Source organism: Cyprinodon variegatus, unplaced genomic scaffold, assembly GCF_000732505.1.
Source record: "Cyprinodon variegatus isolate N-32 unplaced genomic scaffold, C_variegatus-1.0 Scaffold248, whole genome shotgun sequence".
Lineage (NCBI taxonomy): Eukaryota > Metazoa > Chordata > Actinopteri > Cyprinodontiformes > Cyprinodontidae > Cyprinodon > Cyprinodon variegatus.
The window spans coordinates 921,893-942,791 of record NW_015150701.1 but is presented as its reverse complement, the minus strand read 5'-3'; the positions used below and the strand labels follow the sequence as shown (position 1 = coordinate 942,791).

Below are 20,899 nucleotides of genomic sequence, written 5' to 3'. Positions count from 1 at the left end.
ATAATTGTATATAATAAAACTTAGACTGTGGTGATCCAAGCAAATAAAACTCACAAACTTGCATCATCGAGTCTGATGGAGCATGAAATAGTTTGCCAAGAAGAGTGCGGACAAATTTCAGTTTCTTGATGTCCCAGTCTACAAGAGTCTCCTAAATGATTGTTCCAGTTGTGATTGCATTCAAAGTTGGTTCTACAAAGTATTGAGTCAGGCATGCTGAATACAGACACAAGCTGAAATTTCACATTTTTGATTGCAAAAAAGTTTCACAAACTGAGTGTGCCCATTTGTGTTAGTCTATTTAAAAATTGTTAGAATAAAACATACTGAAATATTTTGCCTCTTATGGGACAAAATCTTTACAAGGCACCACACTCTATTAAAAAAACCTTTTTGTTTGACATCTTAGCTAATTTCAAAATTCATTAGATATGATCAGGAAGAGTATTTATTACAGCAGGAGTCAGAATTTTAAATTGACTTAAAATAAAATCTGGGAAGCAATATTCATCAATTTAAAGTCTGGAGTTCACATTCTAGAGTTGGAGGACAGGGAAAAAACAAACAAAGCATCCAAAGGTTGAACTTTAAACTCAGAAAGCCAGATTTTTTTTGCTGCTTCTCTAATGTGTAATTGGGTATTGGTCTATACCTTTGCACTTTTATCTGATCTTTTTTTTTTATTTAATAAAAACTTGGTACATCCCAGCCTCCTTCAGTAAAAGTATAGCTACACAGAATACTGTAAATGCATTGAGGCAGAGAAATAAGTTATGATCAGCTTGCATTATTAATGACAACAAAACTGACCACTGGATCTAAAAATGGGAAAATCAATCTGTTCCTCTAACTTAATATTTGGGTTGATTTCTGAGACAAAAATAAAATGCAGGCACTGCATCATGATAATACATCAAACAAAAGGAGAACATAATGTGATATATATCCAAAAACAAACACACAATTTTCTGGATGAATTAATTCTAAAAACTTTGCAAACAAAAGAACCTAAAAAAATTACAGTAAGATATATGTATTTTGAGCTGGCTTTCTATTGACACTGTAGTATAGCTATGCAACCCTGTAGATGAATCCCAACTAAACAGTTAGTTTTAATCTTTAACTGGATACAAATGTTCATGTCTTTTAAATGTTAAAGCATTCATTCAGTTCCTTATCAGACAGCTAAGCCATCTCCATGACCTTCTTGATCCAGTCAACATACACAGACACACGGATGAAAATGTTGGGCTGTCCCGGGTGTCCACAGCGCCTCATGGGGATGATCACGCCCTCTAGCACCCAGCAGTCGGCATTCTGACACGCCAGAGGGCCGCCGTAGTCTCTCTGCAGACACACAGCAACAACACTCTGGAGTCATTATTTGTCTCTGTTATGACTGAGTGTCAGTGCCGAGGTGGGAAACATCTTGCAGTCACATCTTGCCAGTTCACTTACATTAGCCATATGGTGGATGTGTTTGATTTATAGGACCTTATAAATAGCTGTATGTTCTCTCCTCAAAGCAGGATAAATCAACATAGGAGTTTTTTTTTTTTCTTTAAGAGGGGATTTAATACCCGGCAGTTCACATGCATTACTTCTTGTCAAAGGGACACTTTTATATTTGGAGAACTACATTTAGTGTCATTTTACAAAATATAGTAGCATATTTTGCATCTAGAGTTAAGCAAACTTACATAAGTTTTGTTTTCTGATTTTCCAAGTTTTGTGGAGCAAAAGTAGGACTGTGTGCAGGGGCGGATTTACCATTAGGCAATACTAAGCAGTTGCCTAGAGCCCCAAGTTCCTGGGGGCCCTATAAAACTCTGTTTACATGTATAGCTAATACAACTATTCCTTATTTGTGCAAATTATTTATGTTTTTGATATAAATCCTTTCGCTAAAATGCCATCAGAATGCCTATAATATTAAGTGTGTCTCAGCCCCCCCTTCCTTGTCCACCACATTGGATCAGCCCATTTGCTGCACATGTTCAGAAAGATCCAAACACAGAGCAGCAAACCATTGGAAAACACACTATGTGAAGAGAGAGCAGTGTTGCCAATTTAGTGCTTCTGTCACTATATTTAGCCACCTTTAAGACCCCTCTAGTACTTTTTTTTTCCTGACTTTTTTCTGCTACTGGAGACTTTGGTGACAACATATAAAAGCACCGTACTCTGCTCTCCAGAGCAGGTAGATTGGTAACCCTGCCTCCTGCTGTCATTATTCATGCAGCTATTATTTCATACAAATGAAAAATGGAGAACAGATAAGTAGATCATAGCTTTTCTACAGTGAAAACAAGGACTGTGTTGTTTACTTTTGCTTTTGCCTTTTTGGAAACACAGGAAGGAGCAATCTGCTAAGTGAGCTTAGTGATTGGTAAAAATCTTTCATTCCTTTTGAGACAGCATGAAAAGTCAGCTGAGTACAAAACATAGAGAGGAAAACCACAAGAAAAGGTACAAGAAGAGAGGGACAAAATGTAGAACAAATAATTTATGTCTATTATGTGTTGTCTTGTTAATTCAGAGGGCCCCCTGCCTGTCTTTGCCTAGGGCCCAAAATCTCCTAAATCTGACCCTGACTGTGTGTAAGAAGCGACTTGGAGAGGAAGTGGGCAAAATCAAATGTTCCCACTTTATAAGTAGTAATGCAAATTAAAAGTAGGGTTTATCTCATTTACCTTCCATCCCATCTGACCTGGGACCAAATTACCCAGTGATCTAAGAAGTTTCAAGCATACGGCTCTTGAGCCACATGTGGCTATTCCACCAAAAACAGTGGTGCTTTTGGGATTATTTCTAAACAGAGATGGAAGTGACAAACATGGACACAAAGATGAAATTTAAAAATATCAACAAGCTCTCTCTCTTTTTTTTTTAGTCAGTCACATTGCTTTTGATGCTTCAAAAAATGTAACTTAGAAGCAAGCAGGGAGAAATGGCAGTTAATTGCCAGAATTATACCAACAACCGTGGAAGACTAGTGCTGAAATATTAAAGAGACTCTAACTATCTTACTCATCAAACACATAAAAATCACTTTTCATGTAGTTAAACTTGTTTTGGTTATTTTTTATTTCTGTTGTCCAATGTGTCTTCATGGATTTTCATGTGACTGGTTAACACAAATAAATCTCATGTAACTTCTAAAGTATTTGTTTTATTTCTGCAACAGATATTGTGATACAATCCTGGATTTCATTTTTACCATCATCCCATTAAGCCTGACTAGTTTTTTTGACTTTGCTAAAGGAGTGAAGCCCTCACAGTTTTATGCTGCTACCTCTTTATTTCACGATTTATTATAGTGTATTCAGGATTATGTACAGTTAAGTTCTTTGCTACAAATAGTGGATACCGGCTCAAGAAAAAAATGATATTGACGTCACTTACTGAAGCCCATTCTATCATTTTTAAAAAAGCCTGCTACATGTCAAACAGAAAGCAGAAGTTTGAAGATGTTTTCTAACAAACCTCTAGGTATAAGGGGTTGGAACACCAATGCATGCCACACTGGACTCATATTTGTACAGTAAAGTTGAAAAACTTTGAGTCTTTTCTTTCTAAGAATTATGTCCTAATTATTGTTATTCTATCACATTAAATAATAATGAACTACACTAAAACTAGGACAAGAAGTGTAAATGCATCTTCGAGAATGCAAGTCTACAAGCTTCCATGGGGTCAAGCCTAATGCCTATAGGATTTTAGAAAACTATCTTTATTCTGTGCATAATTTCCCCTTATTTATGAATACATAAAAAAGACAATACAATACACAAAGGAAACAAAATCCAATCATCTACAGGTCCCCTATAGAAACCTACCTCACAGGCACCGACTCCAGCTTGGAAAGAGTTTGTGCACATCTCATTTTCTCGGACGCGACCTCTGTAGTATTTGTTGCATTCAGTGTTACTGATAACTGGCACATGTGCAACGTTAAGGACAGTCTCATCTCCAGTCCCTGAGAAAACCGTGACAAGACAAGAAGGCTACAGTAAATGGTATACTCAGGGAGGGTTGTATATAAGGAACAAGGAAAGATGTGGAATTGTTTGTAAGATATCAGCGCCATCTGTTTCAGTTCAATTCAATAAAAAAAAAACTTTACTGATCCCAGAGAAATTATATATTGTTGAAAATTTTTTCAAAAAGTTGCTGTAGATGTTAATAGCCGTCAAAGGGAAGAATCATATGTAGCAGTTTGTCTTGGCCTGGATCTAGAGAAGCCTTTGACTGAAAATCTGGTTGTTTTTTAAATGTCTTCTAGAGATAATGCTCACAACTGTCCCCCTTGTGTTCTTCATTTAATGAGGAATTCTTCTTTTCGAAATCATCTCCAGCAATTCTAGAGGAATTCCCAGAACAGAGCTGGCCTTCTTTATCAGCTTATTAGGCTTCTTTAAATCATTTGCTCTGATGCTGTTACCCCAGCAGATGATGGTAGACTAGAGCGGAGCTCAGCAGAAGTGTGGCTTAATGGTTAGGGCATTGCGCTTGGAATCCAGAGGTTCTGATTTCAAGTCCCACTCCCATGGACTGACACTCTGGGTCCCACACTGCTCCCCGGGTGCCTTAAAATGGCAGCCCATTGCTCTCCAAGGGGATAGGTTAAATGCAGAGAGTTAATTTCGTTGCTCTGTACTTGTGACAGTGTAATGACAATAAAAAAGCTAGAAAAAAGAGGTGTCATCATCTGCTGGATATCCTACAGAAGACACGCATCATCTTGCAAAGGACCTAAGGTTCCTTAAAATACAGTCTGCTCTGTCCCTTCTTATCCCTTCTAGATCAGGGGTCACTAACAGGCTAAAGGCTACTTCAAGGGTACTGAGTCATAGGAAGGGCAGCCAATAGTGACCTATGAACTGCAAGGGTCAGCATTCACCTAAACATCAAACATCATGAATGTCTTTTTATTGCTTCTTTATTATTTCTATTTTTTGTCAGACATTGTCATTTTGAAAAGCTCTAAAGAAGGTCTGTTTGCCAGGTAGCCTTTGATGCAGGTACTTTTTGACTGAGATGTGGAGTAAACAACTTATCTCTATACCATTTTTGTTAGTTTTGTCCATCCACTGAAGTACGTGACGTGAGTCCAAGTGAATTAAATTGGACTCACCTGGTTCAGTGGTTTGACAGAACAAACACATGGCATAGAGATGACTTGTTGACTTTACATGTCCGACCTCTGCTTCTTGATGCCCCCACCTGAATTCTCTGGAGTTTTTGATAAAGTGAATCACACTGAGTGATGTAAGATACACTGAAGAAAGGAGATAAAAGGACATGATCCTCACAGCACTTTCTGCCTACTTTTAATGAAAGTTAGTTTGCTGAAGGAGGCTTAGGATGTCATCTTCAACTCCACCTTCTTGGCAAACTGCAGGTGGTCCTGATAACTGCTTGTTTGTTTGCTCAGGTGGACAAACAGAAGTCTGTCTCAGCTCTTTGTGATGTGGGATGTCAGGTCGGTCTGCGAACCCCAACGGATGGGGGCAGGGAGCCAGCAGGGGACGGAGCGATCGAAGCTGACTCGGTAATGGTAGCCTGGACACCGGCGGCACTGTGCTTCCCCCCGCCTGCCTTACCGACCCCAGCCCCCCTCCTCTGCTCATGGATCTCTGCTGAGGTCCGGTCCAGTCAGTGGCCCAGCAGCAACTCTGGGCTTTGTTTGAATTCACCCGTTTTATGGTTTGGAATTGCGAGATTTGCATATAAAGGAGGTGTCGATGGGGTTTGAACTTATCTGTACGTCAATTTCACCCACTGAACTATCGTTATTCATCTATGACCATGTAAACTTGGTTTTGCATTCTATAACCCCTTTAAGGACTCTTGGACAGACAATATCTGGACCTGGTGCCTTACTATTATTCAGTCTCTCTAGTTGCCTATATACTAGATTTCTGGAGAAAGATATGTGGAAGGGAGGTGGAGCAGCACTGTCTTGTACTTAAATTAGTGGATTCACTGCAAGGTGGAACATTTGAGATTTTGGAGGGAAGCTTTAGGTCAAAGGAAGGTGTGATGTCTGTTGGACTGTGGGCATGAGAGAAGGATGCAGAAATGTTTCCTACACCAAACCTCTTGAAGAATATGTTTAATTCATTTGCTCGGTTGAGACTTCCATCTGTCTGATCCTCCTTCTGCTGAAGGTCTGTGATCTTCTTCTCCCTAACTGCACATCTCTGATGTTGTTCTGCTAGAGTTTGCTTTTCGGCTTTTTCCCGTATGCCTCCTTGCCTTCTCTTATCTTGACCTTAGATCCCTCTGTATAGTCCTTAATAACTCCCTGTCTCCATTCCTGAAGGCTCTTTCTTTTACTTTTCTTGTTTAGCAATTTCATTACATCATAGTGATCCAGGGTTTATCACTGGGTAGGCACCTTGCTATTCTAGTAGATATTGTGCTATCTACACTAAAGTTTATAGTCAGTCACACACTCAGTTGTTATAGTGCTGTCCACTCCATTTTCCTGAAAATATACATCCCAGTCTTTAGCCTCAAAATGTAATTGCAGGGCTTCTCCAGCTTCCTGTGACCATCTTCTTACAGTCATTTCAGGTTGGCTCTTATAAAGGTACTTTTAGTCTGAGCAGAGGAAAACAAGATTGTGATGGGATTTTCCAAGAGGTCTTGGGAGAGATGTATGAGTCCTTGACATATTCATAAAACAAGTTCTGTTTTCTCTGTATAGCATCTGACAAACTGTTAGAGTGCTGGGTTTTTAGTAGAGAGGGAGGCATACTGAAAATGCCCAGTTATCATCACAGATGCATTTAAGCTGTTTTGTCTGTAGTTTAGCAGCAACAGAGGTGATGACATCACACACAGTGTAGCAAACGGCAGAAAGTGGAATATAAACAGTTGCCACATTAATACTGGTGACCTCTCAGGGTAGATGATATAGATGAAGACTAAATGACAGCAGTTTAATGTCTGAGATGCAGAGCTTAAACTTCACAGTAACATGTCATGGATGATACCCTCTGTAGTTCACAAGCCCTACCACCCCCACTTCCTTTGCTTTTCTAGCTTTCTTTGAATGCCTGCATGTATAGTCAGAGAGCCTGGTAGAGAGAAACTGAAGTCGGGCATATGATTCTGCAGCCACGTTTCTGTAAAAACATAATACTGCATTTTTGATATATTGGCTGGGTCCTTGTGCGGGCTTGGAGTTTGTTTGCAAAAGATCTTTATTTGCCCATAACAATTGATGGAAGCAATGACTTGAATGTGCTCATTCCCTCTCTTCTCCTTGCTCCTGCTCTGTATCCTCAGTACATCATTTTCAACTCATCTGAGAGTTGCAGAAGTTGTTGAAGTATTATTTTAGATATTGAGATGTTAATGAACTGCTCTCAGGTGTAAAAAAAAAATAAAAAACTGCTATGATTGCAATGATTAAAGATCATGACAAATTTCCAAAAGTGAAATGATGTTGGCAAAAGTCTTTTCAGCAGTTTAACATCCAACATCAGTGGTTAAAAAAAAAGAAAATCAGATAAAAAAGAAAGTTGATCCACAGAGTTACTGAAGTTCTTTGAAAAAGAATGTCAAAATCAAACTAGCAGAGCGTCTCCAGCATGCAACCACCTTGTGAAGCAACCTTTTGAGCATTCTCCCCTGCCGTCTCTCTCTCATTCGATTGAAACATTACTTCATTCTAAAGCCATAATTATTTGCTGTATATTTTGACAGTTGCATAGAATTAAACCTTACCCTCCACACCCAAGGCTCTGTCTTACCTCCTGTGTCACCCCACCCAGCTATTTCACATCTTGTGTGCTCAGGCACTATGTAGCGCTCAGGAGGGAGGCATATCTGAGAGACACGCTCATTGAACTGTGCCGGACTTGGGACAAAGAGAAAACAGAGTTAAAGGAGAATTTCCGGTAGCTGTAATGTGCAAGGGGATGTGTGTGAGGATGCATTCTGGTGCTGGTGATACAGGATGGTACATACTATTCCAATTGAAGCATGACCAACTGAGACTCAGAAGGTCCACATACAATCTTGGTGAGAGGAATCGTTTGCACACCAGGCTCTCCTTCCTGCGGATCACGGAAAAGGGTTCCCATCATGGCAGAGTATCCTGGCAAGTCCACATAGCTGTAAAAACAAGATAACATTAATGTACATTTCAAAAAAGCAAAATTTTTTCAATATTGTTTTAATGATAATAGACAGATAAACCAAGATAGTTCCTCTGTTGAAAAGATCAAGCCAATAGATTGATTTAATTCATTGCTTAGAAATTTGTGAGGTTGTATGCAAAGAAAATCTTTCAAGCCTTGAAACAGCATGACTGATCTTTATACAAACTTTGAATGAAATTCACTTACAATTGCATCTCTTGACAAGAAAAAAGTATAAAGTAAGATAAAAAAAAACCAATTCAAATTAAAAAAAAAAAATTCAATTAGATATAATGAAAAAATGAACAATCCTTACAGAGATTAAAACAGAGATTAAATATGACCCCAAAAGATGCTTTAACCCCTGAAAGTGGAAAGCAATGTCTGTCAGCAAGTCCATCCCTAGTAAAAAAAATCAAATTATGTCCTGCTTTAGATTTTTCAAACAACCTTTGTTTTTTTTTTTTTTACCAAGACTATGAGATTAAGACAAAAAATAGTACCAATCTTTTTACTAAAGAAAGTGCTGTCTAAAAATGCAGTGAGTAATTTTCATAATCTTCTCTTTTGCTGTTATATTGAAAATCTTTTTTTTTTTACTGAAATAAAAAATAAAAAATAAAATTTGTAAATATATGCAACAAATATTTATTAGAGCTGCATAACCTCAATGACAAGCAAAAGGTGTGATGCTGCAAAGTAAATGTGTTATTTTTTTATCACTCTTACTATGATCATTTTGTATACAGGCAAAATAAACAGTTTGATTTTTTTTTTGTTACTTTTGCACCATTTATCAATTGCACATGCCATCTTAGTGGATCACTTGTAAACACATTTTTTATATGTGCAATTTGTTTATCTAAGTAATTTTGCCTTAAAATAACAAAAACAAATGTCTTGTTTAAGGAAACTCTATAAAAACATGTTTTATTTGATGAGGAATAGGAAGATTGTCCATTTCCTGTTTACAAAAATCTAAAAGATCATTAGTGATCTTGTAAGACCACAATAAGCTGAACCGTCATATATTGCTGTAACCATGCTTCTCATACTGTACCATTAAAATCTCATAGGCTCATAGGCAAATATACAAAATTACAGGTCATATTTTGTAAAACCTTTTATGTGAGATTATGTGGAACTTTTACCCATCTTAAACAAATAATTTGTGATCCTTTTTGGAAGAAAAGATGAAATTTATAAATTGTCAAGAGACATCCAATTATTTCACAACATTGATTTAATCAATCATCTTTTCAAGAACTGCAAAAACTGATATTTATAATTTGCAGTTTTTAAAAATATCCCAATATACAGGATAACTAAATATGAACTGTTCATTTTTGCATCGTTGAACAAAAATAGACTTGACTTTCCATTTCATTTTTACTATGCCTACAGACACCATAAATGGACAATGGAGGAAACAAATGCCCAAAAAGCAGGAAATTAGATGCCATAACCTAGGAGATGAGGGCAATCTCATACTGTATCTCAGTTCCAAGTGAAATGACCATTATACTTAAACAGGGTTTTGACATAAATATGTACTGACTTATATAGGCATGTACCATTATAACCAATAGGAAAATTCAACTGCACTAGCCATGCTTCAACCCCTATAGGTCATAATTAAAATAGCTTTAGGCCAAATATTGCAGAATTTAACAAGTTTACATGAAAATGTCATAAAGACATAATAACTGAGGCCGTATTTATACAGTCTATCCGCAAAAAAGTTTACTTGGGGTTTAGTTTTTAAATTAACTACCAGGAGGAGAAGCACTGCTTTGTGCTGATCACCCATCTGGGATTCACCAGAGATCCTCCACAGAAGTGGTTTCCTTTCCTGCACACAAAGAGGTCAAAGGTTATTCATGGCGCAGCAGAGACTGTTTTGATAGTTCATCACCAAACGCCGTCAGCTGTCAGCCTGACCTGTCTCTGAGGCTCACAGTCCAAGGCGAGTTCCCAGGGATTCCATTCACGATACGCAACCTGGTTGGCTGGGGACGGTCGTCTCTCTTCCCGCACTCACTGAACTCCACCTTCTCTGTGTTCACAAAAAGATAACAATGTGACTGCAGAAGCAAACTATGGAGTCCTCTGGACGTTTTTTCTCCTCATTCATTTGCGTACTAACCTACTGTTTCCGTCAAGGACACTTTTTCTCCAGCTGTGTGAAAGCAACAATAGAACCATTTAAAACAAAAAAATAAGAGGTCTAAATTCCTTGTCCTAATGCACAAAAAAGGGTCATGTACCACATTGTTTAATGGCGCAGTAATCAAACTCAGTTTTTGGGTCAGTGGTGTAACACCAGGGTCCGTGCTGGTCCCCATCTGGGTTACGACAATAGTTCTCCGTCAGGTTGGCATCCGGATGTGTCCGTGGGTTTATCCTAAAAGATCACACAAATGCAAGTATTTGAAATCATATAAGCTCTTGATTAGGATTGTAAGAGAAGAAAAGAGTTTCTTTCAATCTGGACTCTTTGTTAAAAACATCACCATACTTGGTCAGATGAGGTGTGTTCACATTCCATTTCTGACAGGTGATGCCTTTGCGAGTTTTGCGGACAACACCTCTGTAGTTTCTTCCATTTTCATGGTAGCAGTCTGATGGTTTAAAAGAGCTTATTTTCATAAATACAATGAAATTTTAATAAAAGATAAGGGATGTTTTGAAACCTTCCTGTCTGGGTTAAATTCAATTCTTAAAAAAAATACCTTATTATTCTTTTTAATTAAAATTTTATCAAAATCCGAATCAATATAACTTACCCTCGGCCTCAATGTCATCAGCACAGCGCTTAATCTGTAGGCAAAGGGCAGTCCTCATCTCTGGTATTGAAGTGAAGCACCAGGGGGCCTCTGAACCATCTGGGTTACGGCAGTAGTTCTCCTCTAAACCCCTAGATGATAAGAAACCCTGAATACGTTTAATACAGTGACTGGCATGCCTTTCACACAATAGGACTTATTTACAGATAGAGACATTACTCTGAAATTACACAGTGCCATGCGGAAAGTGTTCCCCTCTCTTAAAAATCTAAAATTTTAATGTCACAGCTGTGAATTTCTTAAGTATGGCACGCTAGTGATTTGAAAAGACAAATGAAAAACACTTATTAAAAATGTGAAAAAAGTGTTAAGTGTGACATTTATTTATATTAATCCCCCTTTTCAATTATATAATTTAAACCCAGGCCATGCACTTTGCTTTAGGAATCCATTTATATGTTTAATCTGTGTGAATCTGCTAAGTTGTGAGTTTAAGTTTAACGTTGTTAGAGAACCTGGGTAAATAAACATTATCTCAAGACTGAAAAACATCAGAGAGGTGAGGGATGAAGTTTTTAAGAAGCTTTATGAATGCTTAGATTATGAAACGTTATCCAAAACATCCTAAAAAGAAACATGAAAATTTCTAAATATTGTAAAACTACAAATCAACCAATATTTGACTATCTGCTAAAATGAGAGGCTGTGGGAAGAAAGAACTAATAGGACAAGTAGCTAGGTGGCCTGTGGTAACTCTGGAAGAGCTGCAAAGTTTCACAGCTCAGGTGGAAAACACATTCTGGTCAGTACTCCACAGGTCTGGCCTATACTAGATGGCACATGCAAGCCAATTTTAGAAGAAAGCTAACATGTGGTGAAAGACTCAGTGGACAGATGATAACAGAATTCAACTTTTTGGCCTTTATGCTTCTTTATTCTTTATGAATGCATCAAAAGGGATAACCCACCCTACCTTTGAACTTTTACAATGGCATTGCTCCATCTGTCAACCGAGATTAGCTAACTGGCTCTTCCTTGATTTGGCAAAGGAGTGGTGGAAGCTTAAGGGGTCAGCTCAGTATACTGTTCATTAGACAGGCCTCCACATTCATTAAATCATAATTCTGCTAAATTTTATCTTTTCATTTTCTATTGCTTTTGCTTATTACTGTTCATCACCTTTGTCAGTTGTAACACTGGTAAAGTGCTCATGACTAAAGTTGACTTGGCTGATTTCAAGATGTTGCCTTAATATGTAATGGTTTACATCAGAGCATATTGCTAAAATGTCTGTTTTATATGAATACCCATGTTAACACCCTGTGCAATAACCCTGTATAATAATCCAAAACAAACAAACAAAAAAAGCAGTCATATGTGGACACACTGTATATAATGTATATACTGTATATCCCATGCACCTTTTTCTTCCTTTGGCACATTCTTCTTCACTTTTTGACGATTTGAGCTGATGTAACGAGTAAATTCCTCCACTCTGAGATCAATATAGTCAATCAATCAGTAAATTCTAGCAATAGCAAAACATGCTAGGGCATCCAATCTGTTGTAGCCATGGATGAAATTTAGATTTTAGAAGTGGAGGGGATGCAAGTATTTTTTAATATAACCAACTTCAGGGTGTCTGACAATCCAATCACAGACCTAATTCAGTGGGGATCAGATGTTTGTAAAGCAAGCTTCTCGCTTGGTCCTAGTGCTCGATGAATGTCTGTGTAATGTAACATTGTTTTTGGACAGTAAAAAGTGCAGGGGACCAAAACCGATGTTTGAACAAATGCAGGGGACATGTCCCCCTTGTCTTCCCCCCCAAATTATGTCCATGGTTGTAGCGATAAGAATGGGCTGAAATATCAGTCTGTCATGAGGAAAAACTAGTAGAGACGTATTCCAATATGAAATGAAGCTGAAATTGCTGCCAAAACTGAGATTCGGGGGGGCTGAACCTAAATACATGAGACATTTTTTGATTTTCATTTAAATTACCGGTATGTAACATTTTGCTTCCACGCTTACAATAATGCATTACTTTGTGTTGACTAATCACGTAAAAGCCCCATTCTAACCATATTAATAGATTATTTAATTTCCCATTGGAATAAAAAAAAGAACAACATTTTTAATAAATTGATGCAAATTAACCCTGGATGATGAATTAACTAAACGTAGCAGACGAGCATACATGCTGCTCTGAGGGCAACCGATGTTACACTCTGGAATTGCTGATGATCTATCATTTACTGTCAGCTGTTGACAGAGAAATAAGATTGCAAATTTTTTTCCCGGCAGCAGCACCTCAACATTAATATTCATATGCATGCAGAGCTTGTTCACACCCTGCATGAAAAGCAACACTGCTTACTTGCACTCATATATGTCTGGGATAAAGGGATGTGCATGAGGTTGTTGGGAGTCCCATCTCTGACAGGGAATTCCAGACGTTGTCTCGTTGACTTTGCCACGATAATCTTCCCCTCGGCCTCGGAAGCAGTTGGTGGTGAAGCTGGAGCGCTGCCTCTTCTCCACACGGACTTCAGCTGCATATTGGAAAAACCAAATTAGACATATCATAATGTAGTTTCTGGCTCAGTACTGTCTTAATTTAAGGAATGCAGCTTTTGCAGATTTCCACATTTTGTCTATTACAAAAGTTCTTAAGTGTTATTTCTGTCCACACTGATCTCAAGTCTGCAATTATTCTTATGTTTACAGTTTATTTGATGCCCCAGTTTTTCCTTCCACTCAACTTTCTATGATATGCTTGGATACATCACTCTGTCACACTCAACATCTCCAGTAATAACTTTCCTTTTGGAAGGATTTATAAAACTGTAAAGACAGCAGTTTTTTTTAAAAAGGTGAGTAGCTCCTAATCTAGCACTTTAAAAAAAATTTTTTTTATCAGAATTTCAATTCTATTGGTCACACATGGCATTTTATTTTACTGAGAAATTTAACTTTAAACCACCATCTCGTGTAAAAAATACATTCATCTATATTAACTGAAATAAAAAGTCATAATTCTCACTACACTGATATGAAAACAGACTAGGTGGCAGCAATAAAGTGAGTGTTCGGTTGTTTACATAAATATAATAGAATTGGCCCACTAAAGTTCAGAGAAAATGACAAATGTCGAAACTGGGAAAGAATGAAACCTTAAATAAACAATACAAATAAATGATTTCAAATATCTTATTCAAACATTTGCGTGAAATGGTTTTGTCAGGGATCTGGCCACAAGATGGGGCTCTTTTCTAGCTTTTTGTTGCACCTTTGGTCTATTTCATCACTGTAAAAGGCCCATGTTATCCTTGACCCATTTAAGCCCTTTCTAAAAGCTTGGGGAAAACACTTGATTCAAGCTTTAGTAACAATAATCTGCTGGCTCTGTCTTACATATTGGAAAGTCTTTGCTCTTCATTGATAAATAAAAAATAAACAGCAGCAAAAGAAAGAAAAAAATATGTTACTTGCAGCAAGCTGCACAAACAGTAAAGGAAATTTGATATAATTACCCCTCTCTGAACCTAAAGACCATAGATAGTGATCAAATAAAAAATCTTGCACAAACACCTATTTTGTTCTGATCCATTATTTTTAATGAACCTGAAAGTAACATTGGAACCAACTCTGAAATGTTGTGTAGGGAGTAAACCTGCTCAACAATTAATTAAAACACACTCAGCAGTAATTAAAACACCTTGTGTTTTAATTACTGAGACTTGATAACACAGCCGAGGTCCATATTGACTCTCAGGGATGAACTTAATAGACCCTAATCAAACGAAGAAATCATCAAACCTGAATATAAAGTAAAATTCACTAAATCTACAGTCAAACTATATGTGAATGTTTCTTACTTTGTCCAATCCTTTTCCCATTATGTGACCTAAAATTATTTGATTAGAGCCCAAAAAAAAACAAACAAAAAAAAAAAACAACAACAATATTTGCATTTTTGGAAGAAAAAAAAAAAAGTCTTACTGCATCTACTGATGTCACATTTTTCTCTCTCTGTCTCAGGGTCTGTGGTGTAACACCACGGCACCGGAGATGCATCAGGGTTACGGCAGTAGTTATCATCCAAACTCTTGTCAGGGTACCTGAAACATTAAAACCCAAACGTTAAAGAGGTTGAATTTATGTCCTCACTATAATTGGCATCTCTACAATAAACGTGTTTATCTTTAGCTGTCTCTTCCCAGTGTGTGGTGGCAGGATATACTTGTACTGCCTTGTTTGTCATAATTACTGTAAAATGTTGCTGACTATGGATACTGCAATGTTTAGTTAAGCAGCTATATTCTAACAAAGACCTATGAAGATCTAAAGTCCCTTACCAGAATTGCATGTTCACTTGTCTTTTCCATTTTAATACTTGTTTAGACACATAGGTTTCTAGGTTAGGGTTAGGAATAGTAACCCACTTTTAGTAGCTCAGAAAAAGAAAAGAAATGAATGGAAGATTTTTGATTAAATACAACTTTTTTCTATACTCTGATCATTATTAGACTATAGTAGGCAGATATTCTAAAATGGGTCAAGCTTCATGTGATCTATCAACATTTTTGTGTACCAATAGTAGTTATTTAGGTAAATACAGTTAATTATAATGTCCGCCATCTGGCATTATACATTTAAGGTAAAAAAAAAAAAAAAAAGAAAAACTACCTTGTTGCATAAGAGTAAACATTTTAATGCAACTTTATAGAAAACAAAAGGATTTCTCAATCAGTTGACTTATGCCTTTTGTCATCTGAGTCAATCACATTTGGAAGCTCATCTCTAAGCATTTTTCCTGATTTAAATATCTACAACAAAATACCATAAGAAATAGAAACACTAACCATAAAATATTGCTGTGTAGTTATCAAGCAACATCTAAAGCAAGCTTGACAATTTTTTACTGAAAACAATCTGATGAAATAGCTTTATGGTTGATCACACAACCTTCCTACAGCTAAAGGGAAAAGATGTATTGCAGCAAAGCCACCAAGCAGCTCCATTACTTTAGGACAATAAAAGCAGAGCAGGTATGCATGAACATGTACTTTTCAGGCTGGTAGATGTGTTGATGAGGGTACTGCTGGTCCCATCTCTGACACTCCTTGCCACTCACAGTGTGATCCACCTGCCCTCTGTAGTCTTCTCCGTTGCAGGTGATGCAGACCTCTGCAGACAGAAGGCACCAACTAAGCTATGCTTTATGCATCACAGATATTCCAAAGAACACATATCACAAAAAAAAAAAGAAAATCAGTACCACATTTGTTGCTAGTTAAAAATTAGACTCTTACATCTGTAAACATAACAATACTTCTTTAATAAAGTTGCTCAAACGTGCAAACAGAACTTTACAATAATGTTCTCTGTCCTTAAAAGTAAATTATATGCTTAATTAAATGAGATGCTAAAGAGTTTTTTTTTTATAGTTTACCATCTTTACACTGGGGGATGTTGCAGCTCTCGTAGCGTCGCTCAGGGTCGGTGGTGTAGCACCAAGGACCGATACGGTCCCCATCTGGGTTCCTGCAGTAGTTCAGCTCCAGCCCATTGGTAGGGGTGGGAGTCCACCTGAGACAAATAGGGACCTTTTAAATGAGTGACAGGCTGACCCACATGATGTGTGGGTGGTTACATTCACATGGCACGCTCCCTGAGGCTGTATGAACAGAAGAGGAGAACTTGGACTGAGAGAGTAAAACCCACAGAGCTGTCTGAGTCACTGTAATATTTGTTCTACTAAATCTATAGAGATTTGGCACTGACATGGCATTGCAAAATCTGGATTTCCCATGATGATCAGCACATGATGTGACAAAAACAAAGATTGAAATGTTTAAACTGTGTGATCTGATCATTTCATTTATTTTATCATGTATTTATTTTCTTCTTTACATCATTTTTATAATGTCAGATTAGGGGCCAGATTGCTCCTGAACTGCTTCCTAGATTAGATAAGAAAGTAAAAACATGACAAGCTCTTCTCCTATCATTGTTGTCTCTAAAGATTTTTGCTGTTTCTGGTTTTACATACAATGCATTTTTCCAAATGGGAATCCCTCAGCATCCTCTTCAAAATGTGTTTTCTATTTCAGATTGAAAGACATTGATTTCTGCAATATTTTTAAATGCTGCAGACAGAAATCGGAATTTTCTATGTGAAATTTAAGGGACATATTTTGGATTTTTATTATTGTTGTATTTCAATGAGCAAGCAAATGTGTAATCTGTTGCTTCTCTAGCAGGTAGTAGTTTTAAGACTTTTAGTTACCTCTTTATGTTAAATATTAATAATTTGAAAATATCAATAGTTCCTGTGACTTCTACTTTAGTGCATCATAATGCTGTCACACATTTGAAGCTTCTGCCAATCTGCCAACTGATTGCCGTAAGGACAGATCTGGACTCCTGATGACAGTCAGATAGACCATAAATTAATTTCACAGAAACTCTGGCACAGACTGCTCTCCCTCTAAATACTAAATATGATATTTTCATGTGCATATTTTTCTTTAAAGGATGTCTGTATCTTCTACAGTATAACAATGTTTTTAGGTTTGGTCTGTGTCTTACATGGGCATTCTAACCCATAGGGCTCCAAAAAATTTAATTTAGGTTTAATAAAATGATTAATATTTAATTATTAAGGTTGAAAGACTTAACTATTTATCTGAATCTTTATCTGATTTTTTCTGTATTTCTTGAAAAGATTACCCTTTAATTTATTTTTAAACAATTTAATGACCCTTTAGATATTTCCATATTTCCACATGAAAAACAATGCATATAGTCTTACCTGTGATCATGAGGAAACTTGGACCACCACTGTTGACAGGTGAGCCCACTCTTTGTGGTGAAAACTTTCCCTCTGTAGTCTTCCCCTTTGCCTACAATGCACTTTCTTACATAGACTGCAAAAAAAAGAGGGATTTCAAAGAGTCTAATACTATAAAGAGGACATGGATAATGATATGCACCAGTGATCTTTCACCTTTCTTTTCATAAAGATCACAGTTGACGTTTCTCTTGACTTCTGCGTTGCTTCCGTCAGCCACCCAGGGCAGGTGTTTACAAGTACCAATCGGACGGGTCTCATAGTTGAAAGCTCTGGAGATGAGAAATATTTTCATGTTTTTGGCAATGAATCCAGCTTTTAATAAAATAAAGGTATGAAGTCTGCAACCAAATAATCACCTAGTTATGCATGTAATGGAAAACTGCAATATGTGTCTGATGATTATTTTTCTTTCTTTTGATGCCAACTTTATCTATATAGCACTTTCTAAAAAGCTTGCACTGGGGGCCGCAAAGCAAGAACAATACAACTATTGAAATGTTAAAAAAAGGAAACACTCGAGAAGTCATAATTCTTTTGTTGAAAATATGTTTAATATATTTTGTGTATAAAATATAATTCAAAGAAAGTAAAAATTAAAAATAGTTAAGATGTCTAGATATATTTCATTCAAAAGTCAAAGAGTTGAAGTGAATCTTTAAAATTAGACTAGTTTAGAAGTCTCTAGATTGTAGCAGCCCTTGTATGGATCAATAAATGTCTGTTTTTGGATCTGCAACAGAGAAGACTTGATCCCCTCTAGCTTTCTGACCAAACCTCAGGACATCTAAAAGTCACTGGTTTTTTATGTGACTATTTGTTCGTTTGCCTGATTATGGGGTGCTTTAAATTTGATTCAGGAAAAACTGTTAAGAATATGTAATATGCAATCAACAGGAGGTCAGTGGAATGAAACAAGAACTGGAATTTTATATTCATATCTCTAACTCCTATTAAGAGACAAGCAGAAGGATTTTGTTTAAGCTGCAAGCAGTGAAGAGATGACAGATCTAAACTGACATAAAGTAATTTACAATATTTGAGAAAAGGTGGATTTCTTTTGTAGGAGGTTCATAGTGTATTCATCTGTAGAAGTAAGTTTCATGTTGTTTCATCATTTAGGAGCTTAACTGATCAAAGTTCCGACCCTGACAAGATAAAGATAGGAGGTCTCCTGCTGAATTGGCATCATGATTCATCCCATCTAACACGGCGGGGAAGGGGTTGTGCGTGGATGGAGTTTCTCCTCTCTTTGGGCAGCAATTAAGATGTTTAAAGTGACAGCAGAAGATAAAATTAACCTGGAAAAGGACAGCTTTAAGGTTTGGCTATAGGCTGCAGGCTGTGTTTGCGTGTTTAGACTAGTTTTTAGATAATCCAACTAGAAAATAAAAAGAAAATTTAAAACTTTTCTGTTTATACGTTAATATGCAGCATGCACCATATTTAATTTTTTATGCCAATCTTCCCAGTTGATATAAGCTATTTACTGCTTCCAAAGCATAATTGGATAAATTCTTAATTACCAAAAGACAAATGTTGATGGAATGTACATTTTCAAGAAATAATAAAGATGATGAATATCTAAATTAAGCCTGGAATGAGAATGCCCAAAAAAAAAAAAAAAAGAAAGAAATTGTGTTTTTCATTAAAAAACAGATACATTATCTGTTACATTTGAACCTTTTTCTAAAGTTACTCTTATTTATGAAGTGTAAAAACTTTTTGTACAGTTAAGTAGGAAGGTACTTCTGCTGATTTAACAGATGTTTTTGGAGCACATGTTTGGATTTAACGCTGTTATTTCTTGTAAATAGTATGATTTTATTGATTTCTTTTTACAGCATTAATTACTTTTAAAACCCATCAAATTTATTTTGCAGTTTATTACTTTGCAACCACTATCATTAATGTATTAAATGAGCTATTTCCATAGAGTAAACAAAGATCAACCTTTTCTGCCTTCTATCCAAATCTGAAAAGAACTGCCTTAAGTGCGTGTCTCTTCGACACTTTTAATTTTTCTTTGCAACAAAGTGGCACAAGCTCGAGGAGCTTAAATGTAAAGAGTATGTGAACAATTTTGGTACAAATTCTCAAACATAATTATGCTCTGAAAAAAAAAACATATTCCTTTGTAGCTCAGGTTCCATGCTTAGGGTAGAAAAAGCTGGAAAGTGAACTTCCTACATGGTATCAAAGCATGTGTAGACTGAGTCCTTTCTCTTTTTAGGCATTCCCAAAGGATGATGCCACCACCACCATTTTTCACAGAAGGTTCGGTGCGTGTAGATGGATGTAATGGTTATTTTCTGCCATACATGGCACTTCACACATATATCACAGTTTTACCTGCAGTCCAGAGAGTTCAAGCAGCGGCTTGCACATTCCTCCAGGCTCAAACCTGGCAACATCTGCATCCGAGCTAGGTTCCATGGGGTCGGAACGAGCTCTCTGCCCTCTGAGCGCTGGTAATCATTCAGAGGACTGCGGTGTCCTGTTCATGTAAGACCGAACCAAAAACATATTGCAAATGTGACTTTAACAATAACTTCTCTCTCATTTCATAGTCATGCCCAGTGGTAGATCAGTGGCACCACCAGGAACATTCAGGCATGGTCCTGCACACATATAACCTTTGGACCAAGACTCTTTAGTAACTTTTATCAGCAAATAACTCAAAACTAACTTATTAATGGAAATAATTTGCCACATCTTTTGATTTGTGTTCTTTCTAAATAATATCTGCTCCCTTTGAATTAAATTTTAAGTGTCTCTAAAAGAAAATAACATTTAAACCTTTAAAAGTCTTAACTACGTCTAAGTAAAGGAGAATCAGACACTTACCTGTTGTCCCTCCAGTAGTTAGGAGAATACAGAGAAGGATTAGCATCATCTTTCGTTTCTGAGGAAGATTACACTTCAGGAAAGCCTCTGAGTCTGAATTCATTTAATCTGAACTTGTTTACCAGTTGTTAAAATCCCCACACTAAGTCAGAAAGCTGAAGTCGAGAGACAGCCAAAACAGTCAAGACCAAAGCACTAAACTCTAAAACAAACAGTGGCCTTAATCCCCCAAACACAGCTAATCAATAGAG

The 20,899-nt window shown here is 36.9% G+C and overlaps 1 protein-coding gene across 1 annotated transcript; it reads right to left on the bottom strand.

Moving 5' to 3' along the window:
- Positions 1-579: 579 nt before the first annotated feature.
- Positions 580-20,800, bottom strand: mst1 (macrophage stimulating 1). The gene is made up of 18 exons (XM_015382051.1): positions 20,649-20,800; positions 20,154-20,298; positions 17,958-18,073; positions 17,763-17,877; positions 16,401-16,537; positions 16,015-16,135; positions 14,948-15,066; positions 13,323-13,497; positions 10,943-11,073; positions 10,675-10,777; positions 10,424-10,560; positions 10,303-10,335; positions 10,098-10,212; positions 9,931-10,008; positions 7,984-8,130; positions 7,767-7,873; positions 3,840-3,979; positions 580-1,347 (listed from the first exon to the last, which is right to left on the bottom strand). The coding sequence occupies exons 1-18, from the start codon at positions 20,749-20,751 to the stop codon at positions 1,186-1,188; spliced, it is 2,184 nt and encodes a 727-aa protein (XP_015237537.1). The 5' UTR covers positions 20,752-20,800; the 3' UTR covers positions 580-1,185.
- Positions 20,801-20,899: the final 99 nt, after the last annotated feature.